Genomic DNA, 27,296 nt, shown 5'->3' on the forward strand with positions numbered 1-27,296 from the left:
CATGATATAACTGATAAAGAGTAGAGTACGGTCCTGGGCCCTCCCTAATCCTGGTTCTGTCCCAGTTTGTGTTTCATTGCCAAGTACTTACTCAGAAGGGATTGTCTGAGTGCAAGTGCACTTCAGGGAACTGCTGTTGTGATTTGGTGATGATCAATGACCCAAAGCATACTGCAAAAGCAACTCCAGAGTTTGACTCTCCACCAACAAGAAGCTGAGATATCTGTCCCTGCTTCTCCAGCTGGAGGAGCAGAATGATTTCATCACCATTATGTCACATACAGCATATATGAATTACCTGAATGCTGCAGTCAAAATTAAGCATCACAATATTCCTGTTGCCATAAATCTTAATATGAGAAAAGTTCATATATAATCTATGTTTCATTGGGTGGTGCTGAAGTAGCTCCACAATGACAACAACATGTTACAGCCTACGTTCTCAGGCTGACATCAAACATGTTGTAATATTTCTAAAATACTACAACAGCTGTTGAATATGATCACAATCATAATCGTGATCAGTCCACGCCAACATGGCTTACAGACGCTGCACAGGCCTGCTCACAATTCATACAGTTGTTTATGTCGAAGCAACCTGTTCGCCAGCACGGGCACACGCACAGTACACGTTCCTGCTCAGCAACACCCAGCCACTCTCACGCTGCGGTATTATCCTAATGCCTGATGGGAACATATGCAGACCGAAGCAGGCGGAGGTAGAATTAGTCCAAATATCATCTGTGGGCAATGCAGCAGCGGGGCAGAACACAGCCACACTTACCGGCCCCCTCCTCTTCAGAGATATGTTCTTCCACAGCAGAAGATGGAGTTGGTGCAGGAATCCCATTTTCCTTTCCACTTTTACTTCACTGTGTCCTAAATGTAACAAATTAGCATAGCGGCGGTGACGTCACGCTGGATTTAGAAAACAAGGGGATTTCTATCCCGTTTCTGGGCATCCTGGATCCGATTCAGCCAATAACAGTATTATTATTATTATTTTAGCGCAGGCGGAAGGAAAAATGAGCATTTATCCGAGAGCGACGGCAAAATGCGTGACGGGACTGTGTGTCATCCTCTGTAAACACTTCACAGTCTTGCTTTATCATGCAACTGCTGGAGTTGGTACAGGAAAGCAGTTTGGGAGCAGCCTGACAAGCTCCAAACCACAGACTTCCGATAGACCTTTCAAAACAAAAGCCTCAGATTTGGACGTTGAGTATTAGGGCCACATTACGAAAAGAAAGACCGTTCATCGTTACGAAAATAAAGTAGTAAAATCTATTTGGATTAAAAAGTCAAAATGTGAAGATTACACTTGTTGTTTCTCTCTACAGAAGCCTTGATGTTGTGATACAGCATAGATCCTTTTATCTGTCCTCTGACATTTCATTTTGTACAAATCAGCTCTTCCCAGTTAGTTTTTCTTTTCTTCTAATACCAACCCGTTCTCACTCCCGACGCGTAGAACGGGTTGCAACGGGTTGCTAATACTTACCGACACACCGAAGTATGACGTCACTAACGCAGAGGGTATACCAGCCGGGGCAGCTGGACTTTTTTCTTGAAGTACAAAATTTATCTCAAAATTTCTACTTTATTCTCAAAATGATCAATAATATATATATATTTGTTAAAGTGGGCCTAATACTCTTTGATAGATTTAGGGAGGGAAATAATGTAAAAACCTTCCGTTCGTTTGTTTGTTTGTTTGTTTGTTTGTTTGTTTGTTTGTTTGTTAGCAGTCTCGCGTTCACAGTTTTTGAAGATATTGTTTCAACTGATTCAGTTTTGGTGAAGATGCGGTCAAGGTCACACCAAGTTTGAAAATCAGGGAAGTTTTATGGATTGTCTTCCAACTTCCCAACAGTAAACTCGGCCTTAGCCAACAGGAATACAGAGGCTGGCCAAGTATTCATTCAATCATTGTTAGCGCCCAAAGCCAAAGTTGACCTTGAAAACAAATTCATATCGGGTAATATATCTTATGACAGGGAATGGAGAGAGCTATACAACAGGCTTTTTATTTTTTCAACACAACATTGTAGGATGTCAGGCTGCCAGCATGTTGTAATTAATACACAATAAAGCATTAAAGTTTTTATATGACCCTTACACTTGGGGCTCTTGTTTTTGCTGTAATCAGACAAAAAATTGTAGATAGTCAAATTAATGTGTGAAGTAATGCTACAGTGCTACTATGTGAACAGTCAGAACAATATAGGGTAGATCTTTTTTTATCTCCTCTGTTTGTATAAAATCTAAATAAATGAAAACATGTTTGACTATATGGTGACAAAAAGGTTTTATATTATTATTAATGTTGGTGTTTTTAATAATAATAATGTTTGTTTTTAACAATAATAACTATAATAACTCTTTCAGTAGCTCCATTAAGGGTCACACCAGCCTTCTGCACATCCTCCTCCATCCATCAGGTTTCTTTGTGATCTCAGCCTGCCAGCTCCATCTTCAGCATCATTTGTCCGGTGTAGCCACTATCTCTCCTTTGGACATGTGAAACCATATTCATGTATTTGTTCCCAAACATCTCCACATCTGAGTCTCTCCAGTCCTCCAATAACATGAGTGTAGACCTTTGCCAACACAGCTCACTCTCTGCTAGTATTTACTTTGAAGGGAATAGTATTGTGCATTGTATTTATTTTAAGGGTTTTTTAAATGTTGTTTTTGAATGTACTGTACATAAGAACTAGTGCAAACTGAAGCCTTTTGTTATTTGACACAATTTTCTTTCACAACTATTTTGTATTATTTTTCATTTATGTGGATATAGTACATGCGTAGCATCTCTCTCTCACACACACACACCCTTGAGGCGACTGTTGTTGTGATTTGGCGCTATATAAATAAAAGTGAATTGAATTGAATCACACACACACACACACACACACACACACACACACACACACACACACACACACACACACACACACACACACACACACGTATTAGTCCACTTTCCACATTAACATAATTAAACTAATATCCAAAATCATTTGATTTGAAATTATTTACCAACTGGAATCAAAACAGTCCTTTTACAGTTTGACTCCATTAAAAGTAATATACTGCGTCTTTTAAAAAATCCCTTCAGGACAAAGTCATAGAAACAAATCACAGACATGACAGCCAGAAGAAGACTTAATCAGAGGGAAACTGTTGCTCAGTTCCTGCACACTTCTTTCTCACTGTTTGTCCAAATCTGTGTGTTTGTATATAGTATTTTATTTTATTCTATTCTGAACAGTTGTGTACAGTATTTATTCTTATTATATTCAAATTTTTTGCTTCAGAACTTTTGCACTGTCCACTTCCTGCTGTGACAAAACAAATTTCCCACGTGTGGGACTAATAAAGGTCATCTTATCTCATCTTATCTTGTAGCACTGAAAAGACTTTAAACACATCTGCATTTGTATTGATTGAAAAAGTTTTTTAAAAGTTTAAAATTTCTTATTTCCAGGTGTTGGAAAACTGTTCAGAAGCCAAAATCTCTATATGTGTATGTTGTCATGACCGTGAGCCCAGTGCAGTATCACGACATTATTACAAAGTCTTTAACACAATATGTGTGTTAATGTTCATGTTCAAGTTTCACCTGTGACATAGGAGAAGGGTTTCCCAACACTTTCAGCTCATCCCTCTCAATAAAGTATTAACATAATGTTCCTGTAAATCCCTAGTTGTTGATCAATGGACAGTTAGCATATTAATGATCATAAACTGACCTCACACCCCACTGTTGATTCACTGGGCTTATTTCACTTATTGTGCAAATGTCCTGTTCATAAGGTTGGAAACCAGCAGTCAGCTGAGACTCCTGAAATCCAGAAAGCTACACAACATGGGAGGATTCATTTACAACCACAAGTCTAACTTAACTTTAACTCTTTTTTTGTTATAATGAAATAATCACATTGTTACATCTTTAATTTACACAAAATGTTTAAACCTACTTTTTCCTGGGGGGCTTTGTTGCCAGTACAACAGCAAAAATGCTTAGAGAGATTGGGGTAAGAGGACAGGTGCAACGAGAGAGTTAGCTAACACTGCTGAGAGGACCAGTCACTAGCTATGGCTAAAAAGGGCTGACATCACTTGGCAGCTAAGTGATGTCAGCCCCCTGCCTCAACAGGGGTAAAACATAACATTATAGGTTTTGCTGGTTGACTGATACAGCTGTCTCAGGGCCTCCTGGGGACTGTGCAGTTAACCTCATGGTACTGAAACCAAAAGGAGGAATCAAAGAATAGGAAAGAAAAATGTTCCGCTCTTCTCCCCTCTGCTCTTCTTCCCTTTTCTGGGAGGCAGTGGGGAGGTAGAGCGTACAGCCTGAAGTGAGCCTCCATAAATGCTAAAGAGGTAAGTATTATTCCTCAGTTGCAGTGAATAGATAGAAAATAAACTGTAGAAAACTAAACAGCAGAAAGAAGAAGAGAAATAACAATTTTAACATAAACCAGTGACACACCCCAGGGCCTGATCAACCCTGGCAGGGCCTCCTTGGATGAGGGTGTCTAGTGATAATGGCCGAAACACCCGATGAATCCAAGGTCCACTTCTGACGATGTGTCCCAAACCTTAATATGATAATCTAGATCAGATCTCTAATCCCTAAACCTGACCAAGGAAGGAAAAATGGCAGATTAGCCTGGGTAAAAGACCGAAAGTTGAGGCACACAACGATGTGTGCTGCTGGTAAAGTTTCTGGGCTTTCCCCATAACAGCCATCCCTCAAGATTCTCTTTGCCTCACGTGTTGTCTTTATTTTTTATTGGTCGATATGGTACATTTTTCCACCAATAGGAAAGAGATGGCTGTCCTCTTTCTTTAACCATTTCGCACTAAACGTGATGATAGTATTCAGAAAAAAGGATGGCTTATATATTTTTTTAATCATAACTCTAGATTTAGTGGCCTAGCATTAAAAACTGGTGTATACTTTCAACACACTGAAATAGTGACTCAGCGTGGCTGCAGCTTGTTGCTGTGTCAGCTTAAATCAGTCATGTGATTTGGAGGTGCAGCGTGTTCGTGGACCCCAGAGGGTTAATAACACTCACCTTCATTCCATTTCCAGAGTGTAACAACCAACCACCTGTGCGTAATCTGAAATCCCCATGGTGAATATCCCCCCAAAATGTGCTGAATTTATATTCTAACAGTGAATATAAATTCAGTGTTAGAATTTATATTCACTGTTAGCTGTAGCTGGCCTCAAAGTGTAAATGCTATTAATAAACAACACTCTCATATGCAAAACTAGGAAGGCCCTAGTGGTGGCAAGAGTTCATTTTAGGGTTGCACATGCCACCCCTCTAGATCCGCCCCTGACGAAACATTTCTCCCCCTGAAAAAAGTTATTTGGGGTTCCTGTAAATCATGAAAAGTGTTACTACTTTAATATTCAAGTCTGGGTTTTCTATTTCAAGGTGAAGTGTTTGTTGTGTGCAAAGCAACTGGGGTACAACAATACCTGATATATTGGTGTCATTTAGGTGCATACATCCAAGCCTTTATAGGTTTGCTGCAGGATACTCGTACACCTGTGCCTCTTGGTACTGAGGAGTCAGGCACAGAGAAAAAAAATATAGTATTTCTAAATAAAAATGAAAAAAGTCACCAGGTGTTTGGCATCCAGGGGTAACAAATGAGTACAGGAAGGCTGCCCAGATTGAGTAATTAACATATTTCTTTTTAAAAATGGACTGGTAACTATTTCTGCAGTTTCTACATAGAAGGAAAATGAAGGTAAATATGTTTATACTTCAAACTAAATTTACTAAAATGAGGTAAAATGAGACAGGGATTATATTTGGTGACGTGAAGCTCATTTTTTCTTCATTACACATTTTCACTGAGTGTAATGCTAGCTTAGACCGCCAACCTTTGGGTTACAGCTAGTTAGCTATAAGCTAAGCACAACTAAGTTTGTCAGCAGGAGTTTCCAGAATCGTTATTAATGTTGATATTTTGTAAGCCTGGGCGTCTATTGTCTTGTGTAGTCTGGAAGATGAGTGGATGATGGGGTGGGTGTAGTTTTCTCTGTGGTGGGGTCGGGTGGGCTGCCCTGGGCTCTGTGGGGCCGGGCGGCGCTGCTGAACTGGGCCCCGGTCCGGATGGGCCTGGACCCCTTTCCCTGGCGGGTTGCAGAGTATGGGGGTGCCTACTGGGGTCAGCGGGGGAGCTGGCCCCAGGGAGGGGTCACTTGCCCCTCCCTTCCTTCCCTCCCCATCTCCAGCTGCCTCCCTCTTCCCGCTCCACCACAATCACCCACACATGCAGGGCCTTGGGGTAAAGGTGTGTCACCAGGGTGCAGGGGAGGCATCCCCCCCTCTGTCCCCTTCTGGCTGCCTGTGCCTCAATTTTATCTCACAACTTAGACATTCACATTACTCACACTCTCATAACACATACATATAGGATCTTGAGGGTGGGCACGCTACACGTCATCCAGAAGACCATCAGAGTGTACACCTCACCCCTGGCGTCGTTGCCCACCTCTCAATTTTAAATACAAGTAGACATTGAGGGCTATCAGAAGGGGCTATGCGCTTACCTGCTGCTCTCTGGCAGGTAGCTCCATGCCCTCCTGGGTTTTAAATGCACCTTAGAACACACATGCATCAACACTACATATGAGCGGGCGGAGGGAGGTTTGGAGTCTTCTCACAACCCCATTCTCTATTGCCTGTTGGGGCGGGGGGGCTGGGAGGAGGAGTTGGCCGTCCGACTGGGGTCTGGAATGTGGGGCCTCCCTGCTGCTGCGGAGTCGGGGCGGTCTGCTTCTCCCCACCGCAGGGAAAAGGGTAACACCACCTGGGTCTGGGTGCAGTTTCCCCCTCCAGGGGCAAGGGTACCTAGACCTGGGGCTTAGAGTACGCTTGGGGAGTGTGATTGTGTGTACAGTGTCTCTCTATGTCTGTCTCCACGTTGGGTGAGTGTTGAGTAATTGCATATGAGAGCATGAGGGTGGGAATGGATGTTTGTATCTGTGTGTGCCTGTATGTCTGTGTCTATATGTCAGGTTGGGTATCAGACGCCACCTCTCTGGGGACATCTCAGGCCCTCCAAGGTTTGGAGGCCTATCTCCCCCCACCACTCCCCCCGCCAGTGGCAGACACCCTCAGACATCGGTGCATTGGTGGTTCTTTGTGTCCGGGGATCGGCGTCCAGGTACACACCAGCTCACTCCTGGTGGCTGCTTGTCGGGGCCTGGAACCTGGGGCTCGCTCGGGCCCCTTCGGGGGTGGGGTGCCCTCGGCCTCTCGGCCTGGGGCTCGGTCACTCTGGCACAGCTGGCTGCCGGCGGAGCTCACGGGCACGTCACTGCAACCCCCCCTGGCTTCTGCTCCGCGGCTGCTGAGTGACCCCCTCATCTGGGACTCTCCTCAGCTCTTTCTGGGAGAATGGCACGGCTGCCCCTCTGTTGGTCTTCCTTGGTCTCTTGCGCTCTGGGGGTCTCTGGATGTCTGGAGCCTGGATCTCCTCCATACCTGCTTCATGCCCTGGAGGACGGGGCTATGGCCCCCCACACCCTCTAGCAGATCATTACATGAAGGAACCTTTTAAATACAAGCGCGCTCATGCTCACAGGTGTACACACGGGTGCTCACACACACAAACTACACCCTTTTTGGCTGCAACCTCAAAGCACACTGTGCGCTGTCGATCTTACGTGCTGCACAGTAATGTTTAATATTTAGTATTTACTGTTATATTCACATAGATCATCGCAATGATGCTGTTTATTATATTGCTCTTTTTTTCTTTGCTTGTTTTCTCTTTTTTCTTTCTCAACAGGTGATCCAGGTGATTGATAGATGTATTTTTTGTCTGTTTGTTTTGTTGGTTTTTGTTTTTCGCCCTTTATCACCGTTCCTCTTCCCCGCTGGTTTTCTTTCCCTCTTTCTTTCTCCCTTTTCTTTCCCCCAGTCAAGTCTGTCCCGTGTTCAGCAAATGAAAATATAATAAACAAACTGGGGTATAACAATACCTGATATATTGGTGTCATTTAGGTGCATACATCCGAGCCTTTATAGGTTTGCTGCAGGATACTCGTACACCTGTGCCTCTTGGTACTGAGGAGTCAGGCACAGAGAAAAAAAAATAGTATTTCTAAATAAAAATGAAAAAAGTCACCAGGTGTTTGGCATCCAGGGGCAACAAATGAGTACAGGAAGGTTGCCCAGATTGAGTAATTAACATATTTATTTTTAAAAATGGACTGGTAACTATTTCTGCAGTTTCTACATAGAAGGAAAATGAAGGTAAATATGTTTATACTTCAAACTAAATTTACTAAAATGAGGTAAAATGAGACAGGGATTATATTTGGTGACGTGAAGCTCATTTTTTCTTCATTACACATTTTCACTGAGTGTAATGCTAGCTTAGACCGCCAACCTTTGGGTTACAGCTAGTTAGCTATAAGCTAAGCACAACTAAGTTTGTCAGCATGAGTTTCCAGAATCGTTATTAATGTTGATATTGTGTAAATAGAGAAATAAAAACCTATATGTTGGGCATTGCCACTGAATGAGTTTCTGTTAAACACTGAGATTCATAGCACAGTAGACACAGCCCAGAAATGGCTCCCTGTTGCTACAGATCTAGGTGCATACTGCCACATGCTGTCCCTCAAAGTGTAAAAACATGACTTTAAAATAAATAAGCTCATTTGTATGTGCAGATATTAAACCCCTGTTTGAAATAGGAGTTATCTGACTCAATTCAGCTTTATTTATACAGCACCATATCATAACAACAGTTACCTCAAGTTTCCACAATTTCTTCTAAAAACAAAGTAAAACCTTTGACACTGTACAGTTGTGGCTTCAGACAGGGAAGTAGCTGTTTTAGTGCTATACAAAAGTAAAATTTGTCAAGGCTGGAACGGCCAGTACAAAGTTGGGATTCAAAAAAATAAATAAATGGTAAATGGCCTGTATTTATATAGCGCTTTACTAGTCCCTAAGGACCCCAAAGCGCTTTACACATCCAGTCATCCACCCATTCACACACACATTCACACACTGGTGATGGCAAGCTACACAATAGGCAACAAGTGCAAAGCTTTATTGGACAGACGAGACAGCGAGAGTGGTTTGCAGGAGTGGAACCCACTGCAACAGAGAGAGTCAAGGTGAGTCTATTAACTGACAGAAGTGGTTGCTTACTTAGACACGGCAAAGATCCAAGGTCCCAGATGGGAGGGTGTTGCCGGGTGAGTGTCAGAGAGAGTCATAGAGTGGAGGAAACAAGAGGTCTGACTTTGAGCAGTTGCGAAAAGCAGGATGGCAAGCTGACCTTTGAGTTTCCAGAAAGCTGGGGAGGGATGAGTGGTAGAGGCCAGCAGGTGAGTTTGTCAGGCAGCAAAATGCATAACCTTGGTTTGCAAGTTGGTATACGTTTATTTCTACTTTCCATTCACAGTTTAAAGAAAGATTTTCCACAACAGAGAAACACTTGATCTGCACAAAACAGATTCCCTTCTTTTTATATCCTGTCACTGAAAGTCAAACCGTCTTTCACCACCCATGGACATGTTGGAGTGAAAAACAAAGTCTGCAATGTAGATGACATCAGGTTGGGGTTTCATCTGCCTCCATTCTCACCTGTTCCCTACCGACACCTACATGTTCTTGTACCAGCCAGCAAAATGAACTTGAAGTTGCAGCTTTGCTACAGTTTTATTGGTTTATTGCAGTAGACAAAGTAGTTTCACAGACTGCTGAAAGAGGCCACAAGTGCTATTAGAAATTTTTCATCATCTCTTGGCACTGTCACATTTGGGTTACACTAATTCTTCTGCTTCCAAGATCTGCATTTGTTACAGCTGAAGATGGCATTCTTACAAAAAACCTTGAATGCTGCATTTGAATGAAAGACTGTTCCTGCCTGTGCTATTCCCTAGACAGATGGATTGCTTTGTTGCTGTAATGGGGGAATTCTTGTTGTTTCTTATGGTTGCTGCTAGGTCCTGCAATGGTCTTCTCTCTTGGACCAGGTCTGAGTCTATGCTCTCTGGATCAAATCAAATCACTTTTATTGTCACATCACATGTGCAGGTACACTGGTACAGTACATGTGAGTGAAATTCTTGTGTGCGAGCTTCACAAGCAACAGAGTTGTGCAAAATACAATAATGTAAAACAAGCAAAATATAAAAATGGCTAATCTAAAAAGTAATAAATATATGTACAATATGTAAAGGTATATACATTACTGAATGTGTATACTAAATATGTTTTTCTACGTGTGTGTGTTTGAGTGTGTATATAGTATGTATATACATGTTTTACAAATGAAATAAAGTAAACAATAAAATAAGATATATAAAATAAAATATACAGAGGTTGGTATGTGCAAAACAGTGGTATTTATATACAGTATGGAGTGCATAATGTTGAAGTTCCAGTAGTGAGGGTGAGGTGTCTATGAAGTGTTCAGCAGTCTGATGGCCTGGTGGAAAAAGCTGTCTCTCAGTCTGCTGGTACGGGACCGGATGCTGCAGAACCTCCTTCCTGATGGAAGTAGTCTGAACAGTTTATGGCTGGGGTGACTGGAGTCCTTGATGATCCTCCCCGCTTTCCTCAGGCACCGCTTCCTGTAGATGTCTTGGAGGGAGGGAAGCTCACCTCCAATTATCCGTTCAGCACCCCGCACTACTCTCTGGAGAGCTTTGCGGTTGTGAGCGGTGCTGTTGCCGTACCAGGTGGTGATGCATCCAGTGAGGATGCTCTCAATGGCACAGCGATAGAAGGTCCTGAGGATGCGGGGGCTCATGCCGAATCTTTTCAGTCTCCTGAGAAAGAAGAGGCGCTGCTGCGCCTTCTTCACTGTTTTTTTTATGTGTACTGACCACGTAAGATCCTCAGCCAGATGTACACCAAGGAAGCGGAAGCTGCTCACTCTCTCCACAGCGGCGCCGTTGATGGTGATGGGGGTGTGTACTTCTCTGCACCTCCGGAAGTCCACTATCAACTCCTTTGTCTTTGCGACGTTGAGGGTGAGATGGTTGTCTTGACACCAGTGGGTCAGGGCGCTGACCTCCTCCCTGTAGGCCGTCTCATCACCGTTGGTGATAAGACCCACCACTGTAGTGTCGTCCGCAAACTTCACAATGATGTTGGAGTTTCTAGTGGCCGTGCAGTCGTAGGTGTAGAGTGAGTACAGGAGAGGGCTCAGTACACACCCCTGTGGAGCACCAGTGTTCAGTGTGATGGGGGATGAGGTGGTGCTGCCCAGTCTGACCACTTGGCGTCTGTCAGACAGGAAGTTAAGGATCCAGCTGCCGAGGGAGCTGCTCAGTCCTAGATCCTGCAGTTTCCTGTCCAGCTTCGAGGGAACGATGGTGTTGAATGCTGAACTGTAATCTACAAACAGCATTCTCACATACGTGTCTCTCTTCTCCAGGTGTGATAGGGCAGCATGGAGTGTCAGGGCTATGGCATCATCAGTGGACCTGTTGTGGCGGTATGCGAACTGTAGAGGGTCCAGTGAGTCGGGTAGTGCAGAGCAGATGAAGTCCCTGACCAGCTTCTCGAAGCATTTGCTCACGATGGGGGTCAGGGCTACGGGTCGCCAGTCGTTCAATGAGGAGATGGTGGAGGATTTGGGTACAGGGACGATGGTGGCCATTTTGAAGCAGGCTGGGACTACAGACAGAGAGAGGGAAAGGTTGAAGATGTGTGTAAACACTCCAGCCAGCTGAGCCGCGCATGACTTGAGGACGCGGCCGGGAATCCCGTCCGGACCAGTAGCTTTGCGTGCGTTCACCCTCCTGAAGCACTTCCGCACATCCTCCTCAGACACAGTGTGCGCACTGACGTCATCCGCGGTGCGCACACTGTCCGGTCTCGTGGTGTTCGCTGTGTCGAATCTAGCGTAGAATACGTTTAGATCCTCACACAGAGAGGCCGTGGTCTGCGGTGTGCTGGTTTTCCCTCTAAAGTCTGTGATCGTGTTTAGTCCCTGCCACATACTCCGAGGGTTGTCAAAATATTGCTCCACCTTGTCCCTGTACTCACGTTTGGCTGCTTTGATCGTCTTCCGGAGTTGGTAATGTGCGTGTTTGTAGTCCGATGTGTTCGCGGAGGCAAAAGCGGTGCTCCGTGCCGCCAGTGCTGTGCGAACATCTCCGTTAATCCAGGGTTTTTGATTTGGGAAGGATTTAACTGTTCTGGATGGGACGACATCTTCCATGCATTTTCTGATGAATCCGCAGACTGAGTCTGAGTACTCATCAATGTCTTTAGCAGCCACGTGAAACATTTCCCAGTCCGCGTGATCAAAACAGTCCCGCAGCGTAGACTCCGATTGGTCCGACCAACGGTGCACCGCCCTCAGGGTTGGAGCTTCCTGTTTCAGCTTCTGCCTGTAGGCGGGCAGGAGCAGGATGGAGCGGTGATCTGATTGGCCGAATGGGGCGCGGGGGAGGGCTTTGTATGCATCCCGGAAAGAGGTGTAGCAGTGGTCAAGAAGCCGGTCTCCACGAGTGCTGAAATGGATGTGTTGGTGTAGTTTTTGTGAGACTTTCTTCAGGTTACCCTTATTAAAGTCCCCGGTCGTGATAAACGCCGCCTCTGGGTGTGCGGTTTCCTCACTGCTGATCGCGCTGTACAGTTCCCTGAGTGCTCGGTCAGTGTCGGCTTGTGGGGGAATGTAAACCGCCGTAATAATCACTGCTGTGAATTCCCTCGGTAGCCAGAATGGCCGGCACTTAATCATCAGGTACTCCAGGTCCGGTGAGCAGAAAGATTTGACCGGGTGCACGTTCGCATAATCACACCAGCTGTTGTTGATCATGAAACATACACCACCGCCTCTGCTTTTCCCAGTAAGCTCCTGTGACCTGTCCGCGCGGTGCACAGAGAACCCCGGTAGTTGTATTGCGGAGTCCGGTACCTTGTCCGATAGCCAGGTTTCTGTGAGGCAGATCACGCAGCAGTCTCGCATCTCTCGCTGGAATGAGATCCGTGCCCGAAGCTCGCACAGCTTGTTCTCCAGAGACTGCACATTAGCTAGTAATAAACTGGGTAACGGTGGTCTGTTAGTGCGCCGTCTCAGTCGAACCAGAACGCCAGATCTTCTCCCTCTGCGTCGGCGTTTGCGGCCTCCACGGGCCCAGAACAAAGGCGTCTCAGGTGAGATGAATGGGGGGTCTGCAAACGGAGGGTCCGTGTTGCAAAACTTGAACTCCGGAAAGTGATGAGAAAGTCCATCTTTTATGTCCAGTAAGGTTTGTCGGTCGTACACAAGGAGACATGTGCTACTCGTGAAAAAATAAAGAAAAAGTAAAATTAAACACAAAAAACAGCTGTTGCTTGGGGGAGCTCGCGACGAGGCTGCCATACTCGGCGCCATCTTGAACGGGATGACTGTCTCCCTTACTGGCTCCTGGCCCTGTGTTTTGCCTCGGGATTAGGTTCTGGAGAACATGCTAACTGTAAACTAGAGACTTACACTCACACGAGTGGTAATAGGTTGTGTGACATCTGCACTGGACATATGATCTCCTGATAGGCCTTGGCATAATACTGTGGCTAAATCTGTCTTTGTTTTTATTTGTTTTTATTGTCTATAGGTTTTAGAAAAATGTTATTTTCTTTGTGTTAACTTAAACTCTGCACGTGTTGTCGGCAATAATAGTAGTTCTTTAGTGTTTGGTTACCAGTAAATGGTGCTTTTATTGTTGTCTGATATTCAGCCTAACCCTGGGCCCCTGGCTTTATGTGATACATCAGCAGATTTTAAAAAACATCCTGGTTACTGTGACCGGCCCGGAAGCCAAGCCCGGGGGAGGGTGTGCAAGAGCGAGTGCCGGGTGGCCGGGCCTTAACTCATGGGGCCCAGCCAGGCACAGGCTGTAAAAGGGACATGGGCCCATCCTGCTGTAGGCCCACCACCTGCAGGAGGCACCATAAAGGGTTTGGTGCAATGTGTGCCAGAGTGAAGACCCTGGTGGACTGATCCCCAGCTATCAAGGCCAGCGACTGGGACATGGAATACCACCTTTCTGATGGGTGTTAGATATCCCAATTCTTTGATCTTTGGGCTGAAGGAAGAACAACACTCGGTGTATAAATGCTCAATCAGCAATCTCTTTATCCCATACAATACTTTGAGCATAAAAGTCCGGACGGGAGATGTGGACAGGGGGTGTCCGCCAGATCTCGAAGTGTCTGACAGTTTCTCACATTCTTATAGCTTCAGCCCCTCTCCACACTAAGCATTCACATTCTTTCTCTCTTACAGCACCTAAGTGACGGCCTTGGCTTCCTGTTTTATCTCCACCTGATGAGATGGGGCAGAAAACCTCTACAGTATGTTCTGTTCTCTTTGTAATCTGAAAAGGTAGGCCATGATTCTACACAAACAGCATTTCTTATAACTCAGCAGTATAATGCATCATAAAACAGTGTAGTGATTTCACAATCTTTAATCCAAGGCATAATGTGGACTATAGCCGTATAATGATTCAACAGTTATTTGATTAGAAGTATAAGGTGACATAGGATAGTATAATAATCTCACATGGGGGAGGACCCTGAGCTTGTGCATGAGGTTGACAGGTACCAGCTAGGTATACTCGGGCTTGCCTCAACGCATGGGTTGGACTCTGGAACCAGTCTCCTGGAAAGGAGCTGGACTCTGTCTAAGTCTGGAGTTGCCCTTGGTGAGAGCAGTGTTGGGGAGTAACAGAGTACATGTACCGACGTTACATGTTTAAAATACAAAAGATGAGTAACTGTATTCCGTTACAGTTAGCGTTTAAAAAGGTGGTAATCAGAATACAGTTACTTTGTTGAAATAAATGGATTACACAGCGGTATTTTCCTGTTTCATATGTTAGGCCAGTGGTTCCCAAACTTTTTTTGCCGGGCCCCCCTTTGTTTACAAGAAAAATGTTCGCGCCCCCCCACCCCCCACCACGCACGCACGCACGCAGGCACGCACGCACATCCTCCAACCACACACACCCATATTTTGCTCCATTGCGGTTTATTTCACACCTCAAACATTTAGTAAAAAATTAAGCAAATACAAGTAATCTGCAATAAATTACAGGTAGTAATAAAATAAACTACTAACTCTTTCACGCTATGTCCACACCTACACAGGTATTTTTGAAAGCGCAGCTGTTTCGTCCACACGTAAACGGCGTTTTGAATCACCGAAAACGGAGATTTTTTAAAACTCCTTTTTTGCGTTTACGCGTGGACGAGGAATACAGAGTTCATCACGCAACGTCAAAGGTATGTGCCTTTTTTCACGTCACGCTGTGCGCCACGTTATTGTTTACATGAGATGAATTGCAGAATGGCAGATAGAGACAAAATACTGTTAATCTGACTATCTGCAGGTTTTACACGCTTACATATACACATGTAGTTACTGTCCCTCCATTTAGAAAGGCAGAGGCGTCACGGTGTAATTATTTTACGTGTAGTTGTTTTTTCCCTGTGTAATAATATTCAACATTGCTATCAATACATTTTTCAAAAAATGTCTCTCTGTGCAAAATGGGTTCAAAAACATAAACAGCTGTGGGATACTGTTTGTCCGTGATTTGAAGAGCCCAGCACTGCTCCCGACACAGGGAAAACCAATTCTGCAGGGGAGACCTACCTCAGCACTTGTGCAGGTGAAGCCAAAGGGAAGATATGCTTCATCATATTTTCTAGTCTTTGGCTTAGAATGAAGTTGGTTTGGAAACATATTCAGCGATGCTTCATCTCCTGCTTTGCGTTTCTGTGGCCGCCCCGTGCTAGCAGTGTCCAAGCGTTTTGTTTCCCCCCCCCTCTTTCATGCCGCGCCCCCCCTGCAATGGCTCTGCGCCCCCCCTAGGGGGCGGGCCCCACACTTTGGGAAGGTCTGTGTTAGGCTATGCCCTCTTTATTTTTGGTAATTCCACGCTGGTGGAAACCCAAACAAAACACGCATTAAGAGGCTCTGATGTCTGTGTCTCAATCTCGTGGCCCATGTCACCTCTACTTCCGGCCCACATAATGACATGAAGAAATATTTTTAAAAATTATTATTCCAAAAATGATTTAATATGAAGGCAATAGGCAGAGTGTTACAGGCATAGCCCTAAAGAATGTAGCCTGATGGGCAGTGTAGTCCGTGCTGCAGGGAGAATGGACTGCCATACCCGTTATGTGTCTGTGAGTGAGGGAGGGAGAAAAAGGAAAAGTACGAGCTGTCATCGAGCAGAAACGGGAGCTGGAAGCATGTAAATATAATAATAACCACTGCAGCCAAGAAGAGTGCCTGACGAGCCCAGTTGTAAGTAAGCTATTAAGACTCGACTGTACACCGTGTTCGTGTTTTCCTCCGAAACAATAAGTTCCGTTGGAGCAGCCTTTCAACGCCTCTCTCTGTCTCTCGCTAGCAAAGTTGACCCAGACAACAAAGTAAAGCTAGTTTTCAGCTACGAGCCCGACACGAACCCGACGTATTAGCCAGAGGTCCCTTTACTACGGTTCGGAGCCTCAGACCTGTTTTATATACGCGCGGAATAGTTTTCTATACGAGATCGCTGCAAAAAGTGCAGCCTTACCTAATGTCCACCTACTGTTACTCATTTATATTAAGATTTAAACATCTAGTTGGTATTGGTATGGCGAGTAGCCTTCAGTAATAGTAATAAATCACACAGCAATAGTACATTCATGTAGTTGTAAAAAGCATGATAATATATTAAGTAATCCAAAGTATTCAGAATACGTTACTCTCATTGAGTAATGTAACGCAATATGTTACAAAATACATTTTGGGGCATGAAATCTGTAATCTGTAGTGGATTACATTTTAAAAGTAACCTTCCCAACACTGGGTGAGAGGCAGTGGGCTGGGGTGGGCATCCTAGTATCCCCTAGGCTTGCTGCTTGTACATTGCGGTTTCTCCCAGTGGACGAGAGGATTTGTTCCCTGTGACTTCGTTTTGAGGAACAGGTCCTGAGTTTCGTTTGCGCTTCTAACGATGGTTCAGACTACTCAGTCTTCTTGGTGTCCCTGGGCAGGGTGCTTGAGGGTGTTCCACCTGTGCACTCTGTTATCCTACTGAAAGACATCAAGGCTCATGTGGGCAACGACAGGGAGACCGGGGGGGCGTGACTGGGAGGAACGGACTCCCAGATCTTAACCCAAGAGGTGTTTTTTTGTTAGACTTCTGTCCAAACCAGTTTGTCCATAATAAGCATCATGTTCAAACATAAGGGTGTCCATAAGTGCACGTGGCACAAGGACACCCTGGGCCGCAAGGTGATGATCAATTGCGGCAATATGTTCTCAACACTCGGGTGAAGAGAGGGGTTGAGCAACTGATCACCACCTGACGGTGGATCAGGTTGCGGGGGAGGATGCTGGACAGACCTGGCGCTCCTAAATGTAAGTGAGGATGCGCTGGGAACACCTGACAGATGCCCTGTAAATCCCTTTAATAACTCTCTCCAAAGCATTACTCGGGTCTCAATAGAACCACCCTCCTGAATATCACACACAAGTCTCATCCCATCCACAACCTCGTTCCCAGCCCCATGGAGCTGCAATCCACTGCTGTTACTCAATGACAACTTCACCAAACTTGTATTTTCAAAATGCCTTTGTCACAATGAATCAAACAGAGAAATAGCCATTTTCATACTCCATGCTTTGGGAATGATTAAAGGCCCATCTCTGTGGGGTGATCATTTCCTTCTTTGCACATCTGAATAAAACCTTAATTTAAAAAATTATTTACTCACATTGCCATATTAGATCAGCGGATTGTTAGCTGTCCTTCATCTAATTTACTCGACCAATGCACAACTCCCACATAGCAACCAAGTCTGGCCCGCATCTGGTATCAAGCTGGCACTGCTGGTTGACTTCTGGCATGATAAGACGTATGTCATCCAGATATGGGCCAGGCCTGGCATAGATTGCACTGTCTATGTGATGGCATGCCACATCTGGCCTGATTGTGGTTTGGTGCATGTGGCCCAGGCTCATAGAAAACAGGTCTGGCCCGGATCCGGCATCAAGCTGGCACTTCTGACTGACTGGTGTCACGACAGAGTGTATGTCAACCAGATGTGGGCCAGGTCTGGCAATGATGGCACTGTTTATGTTCCTATTTTAGTTAGAAGACCCAAATGCCATGTTGCAATACTATACTGCTATGGTAGCCAAAGTTTCAAATGCAGGTTTGACAGGTTTGTGAGTGTACACTTTATCCAAAACCTAGTGACGGTTTACTCATGTTTACTACTGAGTGGTTGTAGCTCAGGAAGTAGAGCAGGTCATCTACTGATTGGAAGGTTAGTGGTTTGATCCCCGGTCTGCATGTCAAGAGTGTGAATGTGTATGAATGTAGTCAGGAAGCACTAAGTCTAGGGAAAGTGTGTGATTGGGTGAATGTGGCATGTTGTATAGAGCACTGTGAGTAATCTGGGAGACTAGAAAAGCGCTATATAAGAATCAGTCCATTCACTGTCTGAAAAGACTTTCGTAATGTTACTTTTGCACTATTATGTTCTGGCACATGTTGTTATTACATGACTTGATTCAGGTGCACATTAGGCTGACATCTGGGGACAGAGCTGAAACTGTTCTGGGCCAGCACAGGGCCAGCAGTGTGTCTGCAACTGGCCTTGTGCTGGCCCATGTGTGGACTACCTCTGGCAAACCTGATCTGGGCCACCAAAGGGCCGTCATTCTTTGCGGTGTGTGGGCCATGTGTAAGCACACTGTGTGGGCCAGATCGGGACTATGCCAATTTTGCTATGTGGGCTGCAGATGGAATATAACTTAATGTCTACTTCAGAGAGTGCTGTCTGTGACCCGTGGGAGGAACCTGTTTCAATAGGATAGAGGCGTAGGCATACAGTCAGTTCACAAGGGTTTAATGTTGACACGAAAATGAAATTGAACATGAAACTGTAGCACCATAAAAACAAATAAAAACTCTACGTTTTAAAATATGGTTAAAACTGTAAAATTGTATGATTGTAAGTGGGGAGACAGGATAAGCGCTGCGGGGAACCTGTTACAAACTAATCAATGTATGACACACGTTAAAAGGGATGGCAAATCCCAACTGAGCAAAACACTATAAAAAGGAAAATCTTCAGTGCCATCTCCACTCAAGCTTACTGTGGTGCATGCAAAAGCAGCAAGAAAAAGATCAGTTTCCACGCTGTGGGTTCCACTGTCTGAAGCGATATAAAAAAGTAAACCACTCTAAAATACAATCTATACAAGCATCGGTGCCTACTAATACAGTAAAATAAAACTAATAAAACAACATAGACAGCCGCAGCATCACAACGATTTGTTAAACCAGTCTAAAACAAATTAAAATAATGGTGTATTGGGACCTCGGCCTGCAGCCAGAGATCCACCACGGCAAAGCAGCAGCTTGGCAAATGAAAACAGGACATCACTTACACTGAACAATTTACCGCAGCAGGAATATCCCTCACACCTGGCTTCATATGTATTGTTCAGTTACCTGTTTACAAGTTGGGGACCCTAGGGGTGGCACCCCCAACTTTGGGGACCTTTGACTTTGGCCAACCAATACTCTCCCATATATTATTGAACAAGAACTAACCAGGTTCATTCAGGGGCGTCTTTTGTTTTACAATGTTTGCACCCTTTTAAATGTCATCCATTCACACCTTGCTACTGCAACATCTGAAGTAGTCATCTCACTTGATGCTGAAAAAGCTTTTGACAGGGTAAAAGTGAACTATTTACGATCCCTACTAGATTTAGTACATGGAACAGATTTATTTTATGGGTATGTCTTCTATACACATCCCCACTGGCCTGCATGTCTACAAACTACACACTAATCTTTTAAACTCCTGGGGCACTAAACAAGGTTATCCCCAAGGTTAGTTTTTGCTTTGCTGTGGTACCACTGGCAATCTGTGAAAGAAATCCCTCTCTTTTGCTGGGATTTCCCTTCTGGCACCAAATTTAAATCTCTTTATGCAGATTATCTACTTCTATATGTCCCTGATCCAAACAACTAAACCCCAGCAATCCTATCAACTCTCCAAAAATTCAGTTTAAGGCCTTGAGGTTACAACAGTCAGATCTCAGGGGATTCGTTACCATGACGCTACCCTCACTTTTCTCCAAATTATTTGGCTGCTATTTCCAAAATGAAGCAGGACTTCCAAAGATGGGCAAGTCTCCCACTCTCACTAATAAGCAGAATCAATGTTGTGAAGATGAACATTAGGAATTAGGCTCATCCTTTACTGTTTGGTGTGATAGGGGTGTGAAATCTTTTAAGGATCTTTATAAAGATGGTGTGTTTTGCAACTTCACTGTTTTATCCTTCAAGTTCACCCCACTGCCCACCTACCTCTTTTGTTACTTTCAGATTACAAACTGTGCAAAATCCTTGTTTCCCATGTTCCCTGCTATAGCCCCTAAGCAGATGTGGGGAAAACTCCTTTGCTCTGATGTGCATCAAAAGTCATTTGCTTCTAATGTGCACGGCAGACTCCTTCCTGTTATTTATTCCTCAACGTCTAAGGTTAAATCTGCATGGGGGGCGCGAGACTCAGCCATGATTGGTACAAGGCAGCTCTTGTCTTTCAATGCCTTCATATGCACTCAGTTCACTCTTGCACAAGTCAAGGTTTTCAGTAGCATTCACCTATCAAAAAAAGTTTACCAGTGTCATTGACCACTGCAATAAATGTCAAATTTTACATTCCAACCACTCATATACTTTACCACTATTTCCTTGCTTACAAGTTTTGGGAACATTATCATGACACAATTTCCAAAATATTTTCTCAACACCTGACACAGTCATCCCACTTTGCTGTCTTTGGTCTCACAGTAGAACACGACTGATTCTCTATTAATCAGCTGGAGGTCTTAGCATTTTCATAAATTTTGGCAAGATGACACCTGATCTTCTTCTGGAAGTCCAGCGGTGCTCCCTTTAACACAGTGGCTCCAAGTTCTAGGCCAAGTGGCAGCCCACCTGATGTATTTTAGTTTATTATAACTCCACATAATCTCATAAAGTAAGCCTTTTCCTTGCCCTCGCATTTTTTGTTAATCCTGTGTTCATTGACCCTTTCTTTCTTTAAAAAGTTTAGATTATTTATGTGCTTATTGTTTTTTTCTTTTTTCTTGGGTTGGGGTTATATATTGATATATAAGAGTGTGTGTGTGTGTGTGTGTGTGTGTGTGTGTGTGTGTGTGTGTGTGTGTGTGTGTCTGTGTGTCTGTGTGTGTGTGTGTGTGTGAGTTACTATTTGTTTTTGGTTTCTTTCTCAAATGAATTCCAAAATAAGAGGTGTGGTGGGTGTGGTTTATGGCTCAACTGCAAGGTGTAGTGGGTTCAGGGGCAAGTGTGAGGGGATCATCTGCAGGTCATGGCTCCCCTATTTGAGTCACATGGTGGGACCTGGAGAGGGAAGGAGCCCAGAGCAGACGGCTGTGCAAGGATCAGTTGTGACAGTGGAACATTGTGAGCATGTGTTAACATGTGTTAAAGAGAAAATATATCAACATACTTTGTTTGTAGTTCTTGTGCTTTAATTGCTTGTAGAGAGACAGTGCTTTTCTATACTACCTGAGCACTCACAGCACAACTTACTGTGTGTTTTTCTCTGCACAGATTCCTCTGGATTCCTTCCCTTGGGTGTGCAGAGATGTTGCCCTGAGTTTGAGAGTGTTGTTTGGATTCCAGATGTGTGGATTCCCTTCCTATCTGGACCTCTGGATCACTATTCCTCTTTGCACCATGTGTTTTTCCTGTTGAACTTTTAGTTAGGAGCCCTGTCTTTGAGTTTTGCTTTCCTCAGTGGCCTTGATATATATATTTTACACATATATATATATATTAGACAATAAGGCGAGACTCTTTTGAATGCCTGTGCAAACGTTATTTTTCCTCTAAAGAACGAATACAGTCTGCATTGTTGTTTAATTTATAGCAAGAAAACTTAAAAAGAAACGTTGAAATTCAAAAACCACCCCAATACCCTTAATTCACTCCACCACACTAATTCACTAATGACTCTCTGGTCTTCCTTTACCATGTGCATGAGAAACAATGCCCTCTCCTAAGGTGATCTGAAAAAGGGGTCGCAAAAATGGTGTTTGGTTGACTTCTTTTTTTTTTCAACTGGTTTATTTTTCAACTGGTGCTTTAGTGTATTTGAATGAATCTATGTAGAATTACAACTTCTATACTATTAGCACAGCTCTAAAATTAATCCAAACAGTTATTGTTTCATACAGCCTCCAGATATCTTTATGATATTAGTGGGACCCCTGTTGTTTGCCTCCTATACAGTGCTTCACATCAGCACTCAAAGTACACGATACATTTAGAGCTCCCAACACTGTGCATCACTTAGCATGAGCAGATATGAGCATTAAGGTGAATCTTGGGTGACAGCAAGAGAAAAAGAGCATTTCAAGGCAAGGGTTAGAGAATTAAGTTGATCAAAAGTATCACTGAACATGAATACTGGGCTTCTGTGGGAAGTTTTTGCACAGTCTTCCATGTTCTGATAACTACAACTTCATAAACAATTGTAAATGTGTAAGTTAAAGCTGGGAAAGTAAGAGTAAGAAGAATTCACCGGCTTTGCTCTGTAAATTCAACACTGAGGCTGCAGAAGCACTGGTGGGAGGCCACACTAAAATGCTGAAACGGTTACATTGTGGTTGGCACATTCATTGAGCGGTGTAACCCAATGCCCCTTTTCTCTGCAGAGATACGGGAACAGGAACAGGAAGACCAGCTTGTGGTTTACAAATCGAAAATCAGCAATGGCAATGTTTTTGACTCCACTGGTGGCTGTGCTAGTTCTGCAAAACAGAATGCATGAGTGATTTAAGAGATAACTAAATGAGTGTAAAACTGGGTGGTATTGGTGGCAGATGTCTGTGGTAACTCTAAAACCAGCTGAGCGCGAGCATAAACACACCACACTGAGAGTGAGGTGAATGTTAATACAATAAATCATTAGCTCTGCCCTCATGTGTTCATCTGAAATTACTTCATGATAAATGATAGTGTTTGTTTCTGCTGATGGCTGATCAATTAATCATGTAGATTAACAGCCACACCCTTCGCCCACACTCTGTGGGTGAGTGAGGCAAGAAATGAGTCACAGGATTTGGCATAGGCAGGGTTTCCTTTATGTTCTTTAGGTTGAGCAGGAAAAAGCTTCACCAGCAGCAGACTGCTTGGTATGGTACCCAGGTAAGCAGCACAAACTTGATTTGATTTGTTTTCAGCTGCTAGGCTGTTAGTCTTTGCTTATCATAATCATGAAATACGGCTGTTTGTGTTTTCAAATGCATGAAAAATGGGGAAAAGGGTTTCCCTTTTCTCTCTCTTGAAACTGTTCTGTTCTTAGACGCATGTTCGTGGTGTTCCCAGCTGTCACTGTGCCACTTTCATTTCAGTAGACTGCTGTTTAACAAATATATGAAAAGGAATGAAATATAGTCAGAAATAATTACCTTGACGTTTTAATTATTCGATGAATATTTGATTATTATTAAAAGAAATGCTGGCATTTAAAAAAATGAAACCTAAATCATTTCATTTTTGGCAGCTACAGTTGGTGTAATGAACAGACTGCAGGAGCAGAACGATGACACATTTTGAGTAGCGATGGCAGTGGCTGTGTACACACAGGTGTCATGTACGGACAGCAATTTTCCATATTAGAGCTAAAATAAAATAAAATGAAACTGTTGCTACATGCCTGCCACAGTTTCTGTCTTGGTTGATTACATCTTGAGAGTGTGTGAAAGTAATATTTCTGATCTACCCTTCCTTCCCTTTTAGTGTTCCATACCATTGATCGGTGGCCTTTTGACCTGGAATACACCCAGCAGCCATGACAACATCTGGGCCCAGGGCCTGCTTTATTCTCCTCTTCTTGCATGTCATCATTTTTCTCTCACTGCTGTTCTACAGCAGCTTCTTGATCCACCGCGAGCTGCAGAGTCACCCCAGCGGTGCTCATGGAGACATCAGGATCCTGGTGTGGCACTGGCCGTTTGGCCGCTCCTACAGTCTGGACGGGAACAAATGCCTCAAGATGTATAACATCAGCCGCTGTTTACTCACTGATGACAGAGCTGACTTCTCTGCTGCCGACGTGGTTGTGTTCCACCACTATGAGCTGAGCAGAGGTCTTTCGTCTCTGCCCCTACACCTGGATCGACCTACGTCTCAGCACTGGGTGTGGATGTCCTTGGAACCTCCTGTCAATAATGTGAACCTCATACATTTCAACGGCCTCTTTAACTGGACGATGAGCTACAGGCGTGATGCAGACATATCCATTCCTTATGGGCAAACAATGCAGGGAGGTGATAATCTAAGTTTTCCAGCTGCTCCAAATCGCTCCTGCTTTGCCAGCTGGGTGGTCAGCAAATACAAGCCTCAACAGACTCGGGCTGCTTTTTATCAAAGACTAAAGAAGCATATCCCCATAGAGGTGTATGGCAGGTGGAACAAGAAACCCTTGCCAGACAAAAAGCTTTTGCCCACCATTTCAAACTGTCTGTTCTACCTTTCTTTTGAGAACTCTGAGAAAAAAGACTACATCAGTGAGAAACTCTGGAGGAACGCTTTTCAAGCAGGAGCTGTACCAGTGGTTCTCGGCCCCAACAAGGCCACCTACGAAGCCATGGCCCCCCCACATTCCTTTATCCATGTAGCTGATTTCAATAGCCCAGCTGATCTGGCAACGTATCTGAAGGTTTTGTCTGCAGACAGGCAGATCTATGAGAAATACTTGGAGTGGCACAACACCTACCGAATTAAAACCTACAGTGACTGGAGAGAAAGGCTGTGTCAGATCTGTGTCAGGTATCCCAGTTTACCAGCCAGGAAAGTCTACCACGACCTGGACAGCTGGGTGAACAGCTAGTGTCTGATTTCTTCTGCGGATTCTGCTGAGTTTCCACATGCAAATGTAAAATGCAGAACACTTGAAGTACAGTGGAAGAGAACTTGCTGCACAGTCAGTTAATTTTGGTAAACGGCGAGAAACTGCAAATTTGCAAAAGCAGATCTGAAGCAGGTGGGTAGGTTGCTAATAATCACGTTACACATGTTTGAACTACAGGTAAACGCAGAAGCAAAGATTTGTTAGTACTGATTGCTGGTGTGTAGTATCGTCTCAAAGGACATGAGCGATGGCAGATATACACTACAGATACATTTCATTACATGGTACCAGACTGAAATAATAATTCAAGCCTCCATGCTGGGCCACTGCGTTTTATTTAGGGCTGTCGCCATGTAAGATATTCTTTGTGAGCAGTAGCAGATATTCTCCTGCCACTGCTGAACATTTCTCTGCTGTTTATCAGAATATCGGTGCCCCTTCCTTGGAAGGCGCATTAACATTTGCTCACTTTGTTCAGTGCCACTTGTTCAAATGTTCTTGATGTTCCTTTTAAAAAAACTTAGTGCACTAGACCTAAAACTGATCCCTGGTTAAACGATGTCACTCGGGCTCTCAGAAGGACGTGCAGAAAAGCGGAAAGAAAACGGAAAAAAGATAAACTCCAGATTTCCTTTGATATGTTAGGGGAAGCCCTGTTTCTTTATCAGGATGCTGTTTGAAAAGCAAAACTAAGTATTTATCAGATTTCATCTCTAACTACAGCTACAGCCCCTGTGTCTTATTCAACACCATTAATTCTGTTGTCAACCCTCCACTCACCACACACTCACCCATTTCTCAAAAAAACTAATCTCGATGCATCAGTTCTGTCTCTAAACTCCCCTTCCTGTCCAAAACCCTGGAAAAAGCTCCAGGCATTTCTGGACATCTCAGAAACATTTCAGTCTGGTTTTAAAGCGCTACATAGCACTGAGCTTGTGCTTTTAAAAGTTTTTAATGATCTTTTATTAATTGCTGACTCTGGTAACTCTGCCATTTTAGTGCTTTTAGATCTAAGTGCGGCATTTGATACAGTGGATCATGGGATTCTCTTATCATGACTGGAGAGCTGTGTGGGTATTAAAGGAACTGCATGGTTCAGATCTTATTTAACTGATAGAAGTTTTTCTGTTAGGTTTGGTGGCTCTTCATCCTCATGATGAAGGCTCTAAAAGTTTTGCTAGATGGCCTTGATGACATTAAATCATGGTTTGCATTAAATCTTTTGAATGTAAACGATCAAAAAACTGAGATTGAACTATTTGGACCTTCTGACCCTCGCTTTTCTCTTAAGGTTCACCTTGGTCCTCTGGAAAAGTCCAGAACTCCCTTTGCAAAGAATCTTCAAGTGTTCTTTGATGGCAGTTTTTCATTTGAGAAACAAATAAATTCTGAAGATTTTGTTGTTTGCTGACTTCAAGAAAGTGATCCATGCATTTACTTCATCCAGGCTTGATGACTGTAATAGTCTTTATTTTGGTATCAGCCAGGCTCTGCTCTCTCGTCTTCAGCTAGTTCAGAACGCTGCAGCCCGACTCTTGACAGGCGCTCATAAACACGACCACATTTCCCCAGTCTTGCCTCGTTTACACTGGCTTCCAGTACGTTGTAGAATTGATTTTAAGATTTTATTGCTTGTTTTTAAATCTCTAAATGGATTAGCTCCATCATACCTCTCTGATCTGTTAACTAAAAATACTCCAAACAGAACTCTCAGGTCAGCTGATAAGTTGCTTCTAGTTGTCCCTAGCAGCAGGCTAAAACACAGAGGAGACCAGGCCTTTGCGATCGCTGCACCCAAACTTTGGCTCATCTTCATATTAGGATCTCTCCAACACTTGGCATTTTTAAAACCTTTCTGAAAACACAGTTTTACTGAGTTTTGTTCTTTGTGTGTGATCTACTTTTCACTTTTTTACTATGTACAGCACTTTGGTCAACCTGTGTTGTTTTCAATGTGCTTATAAATAAATTGATTGATTGATTGATTGTGTGGTTTAAAAGAATTCACCTTAATGGTATTATTGGATGTCTGCTATGTAATAATAAAATGAGAGTACTATCAGTTAAATATGCATTTTTCGTCTTTTTGGCAAATGATTTACACCCAATAAGGGCAAATGGAGCTGGAGAGTGTCGCTGTTTATACCTGTACAAAAGATGCATGGGCAGAACAACCGGACATTTTTAACATATGTTGTTATTAACATGATAATTTCCAGTTTGAAACACTGAAAATTATGTGTGTGTTTGATAGACGAGTCTGTCTTAACACAGAGTTTTCAAGCTGTGTGAAGGCCACCATCCAATCAGCCAGAG

The 27,296-nt window shown here is 43.7% G+C and overlaps 2 protein-coding genes across 2 annotated transcripts in view; one reads left to right on the forward strand and one right to left on the reverse strand.

The window, feature by feature from the left end:
* abca2 (ATP-binding cassette, sub-family A (ABC1), member 2) overlaps positions 1-1,144 on the reverse strand; it is a 132,065-nt gene extending 130,921 nt beyond the window's left edge. Inside the window, exon 1 of the mRNA XM_063489427.1 lies at positions 785-1,144. Coding sequence (XP_063345497.1) covers positions 785-850 — 66 coding nt within the window. The 5' untranslated portion in view covers positions 851-1,144. The remainder of the gene's footprint in view (positions 1-784) is intronic.
* A 22,771-nt stretch (positions 1,145-23,915) lies between these two features.
* fut7 (fucosyltransferase 7) lies at positions 23,916-24,956 on the forward strand. Its single transcript, XM_063490324.1, has one exon. It carries the CDS (start codon positions 23,916-23,918, stop codon positions 24,954-24,956), a length of 1,041 nt encoding a protein of 346 aa, XP_063346394.1.
* The last annotated feature ends 2,340 nt before the right edge of the window (positions 24,957-27,296 follow it).

This window comes from Pelmatolapia mariae, linkage group LG12 (assembly GCF_036321145.2).
Source record: "Pelmatolapia mariae isolate MD_Pm_ZW linkage group LG12, Pm_UMD_F_2, whole genome shotgun sequence".
NCBI lineage: Eukaryota > Metazoa > Chordata > Actinopteri > Cichliformes > Cichlidae > Pelmatolapia > Pelmatolapia mariae.

Excerpts from the sequence above, each read along its gene's own strand:
- fut7 (XM_063490324.1), top strand. The coding sequence starts at position 23,916 with ATGACAACATCTGGGCCCAGGGCCTGCTTTATTCTCCTCTTCTTGCAT.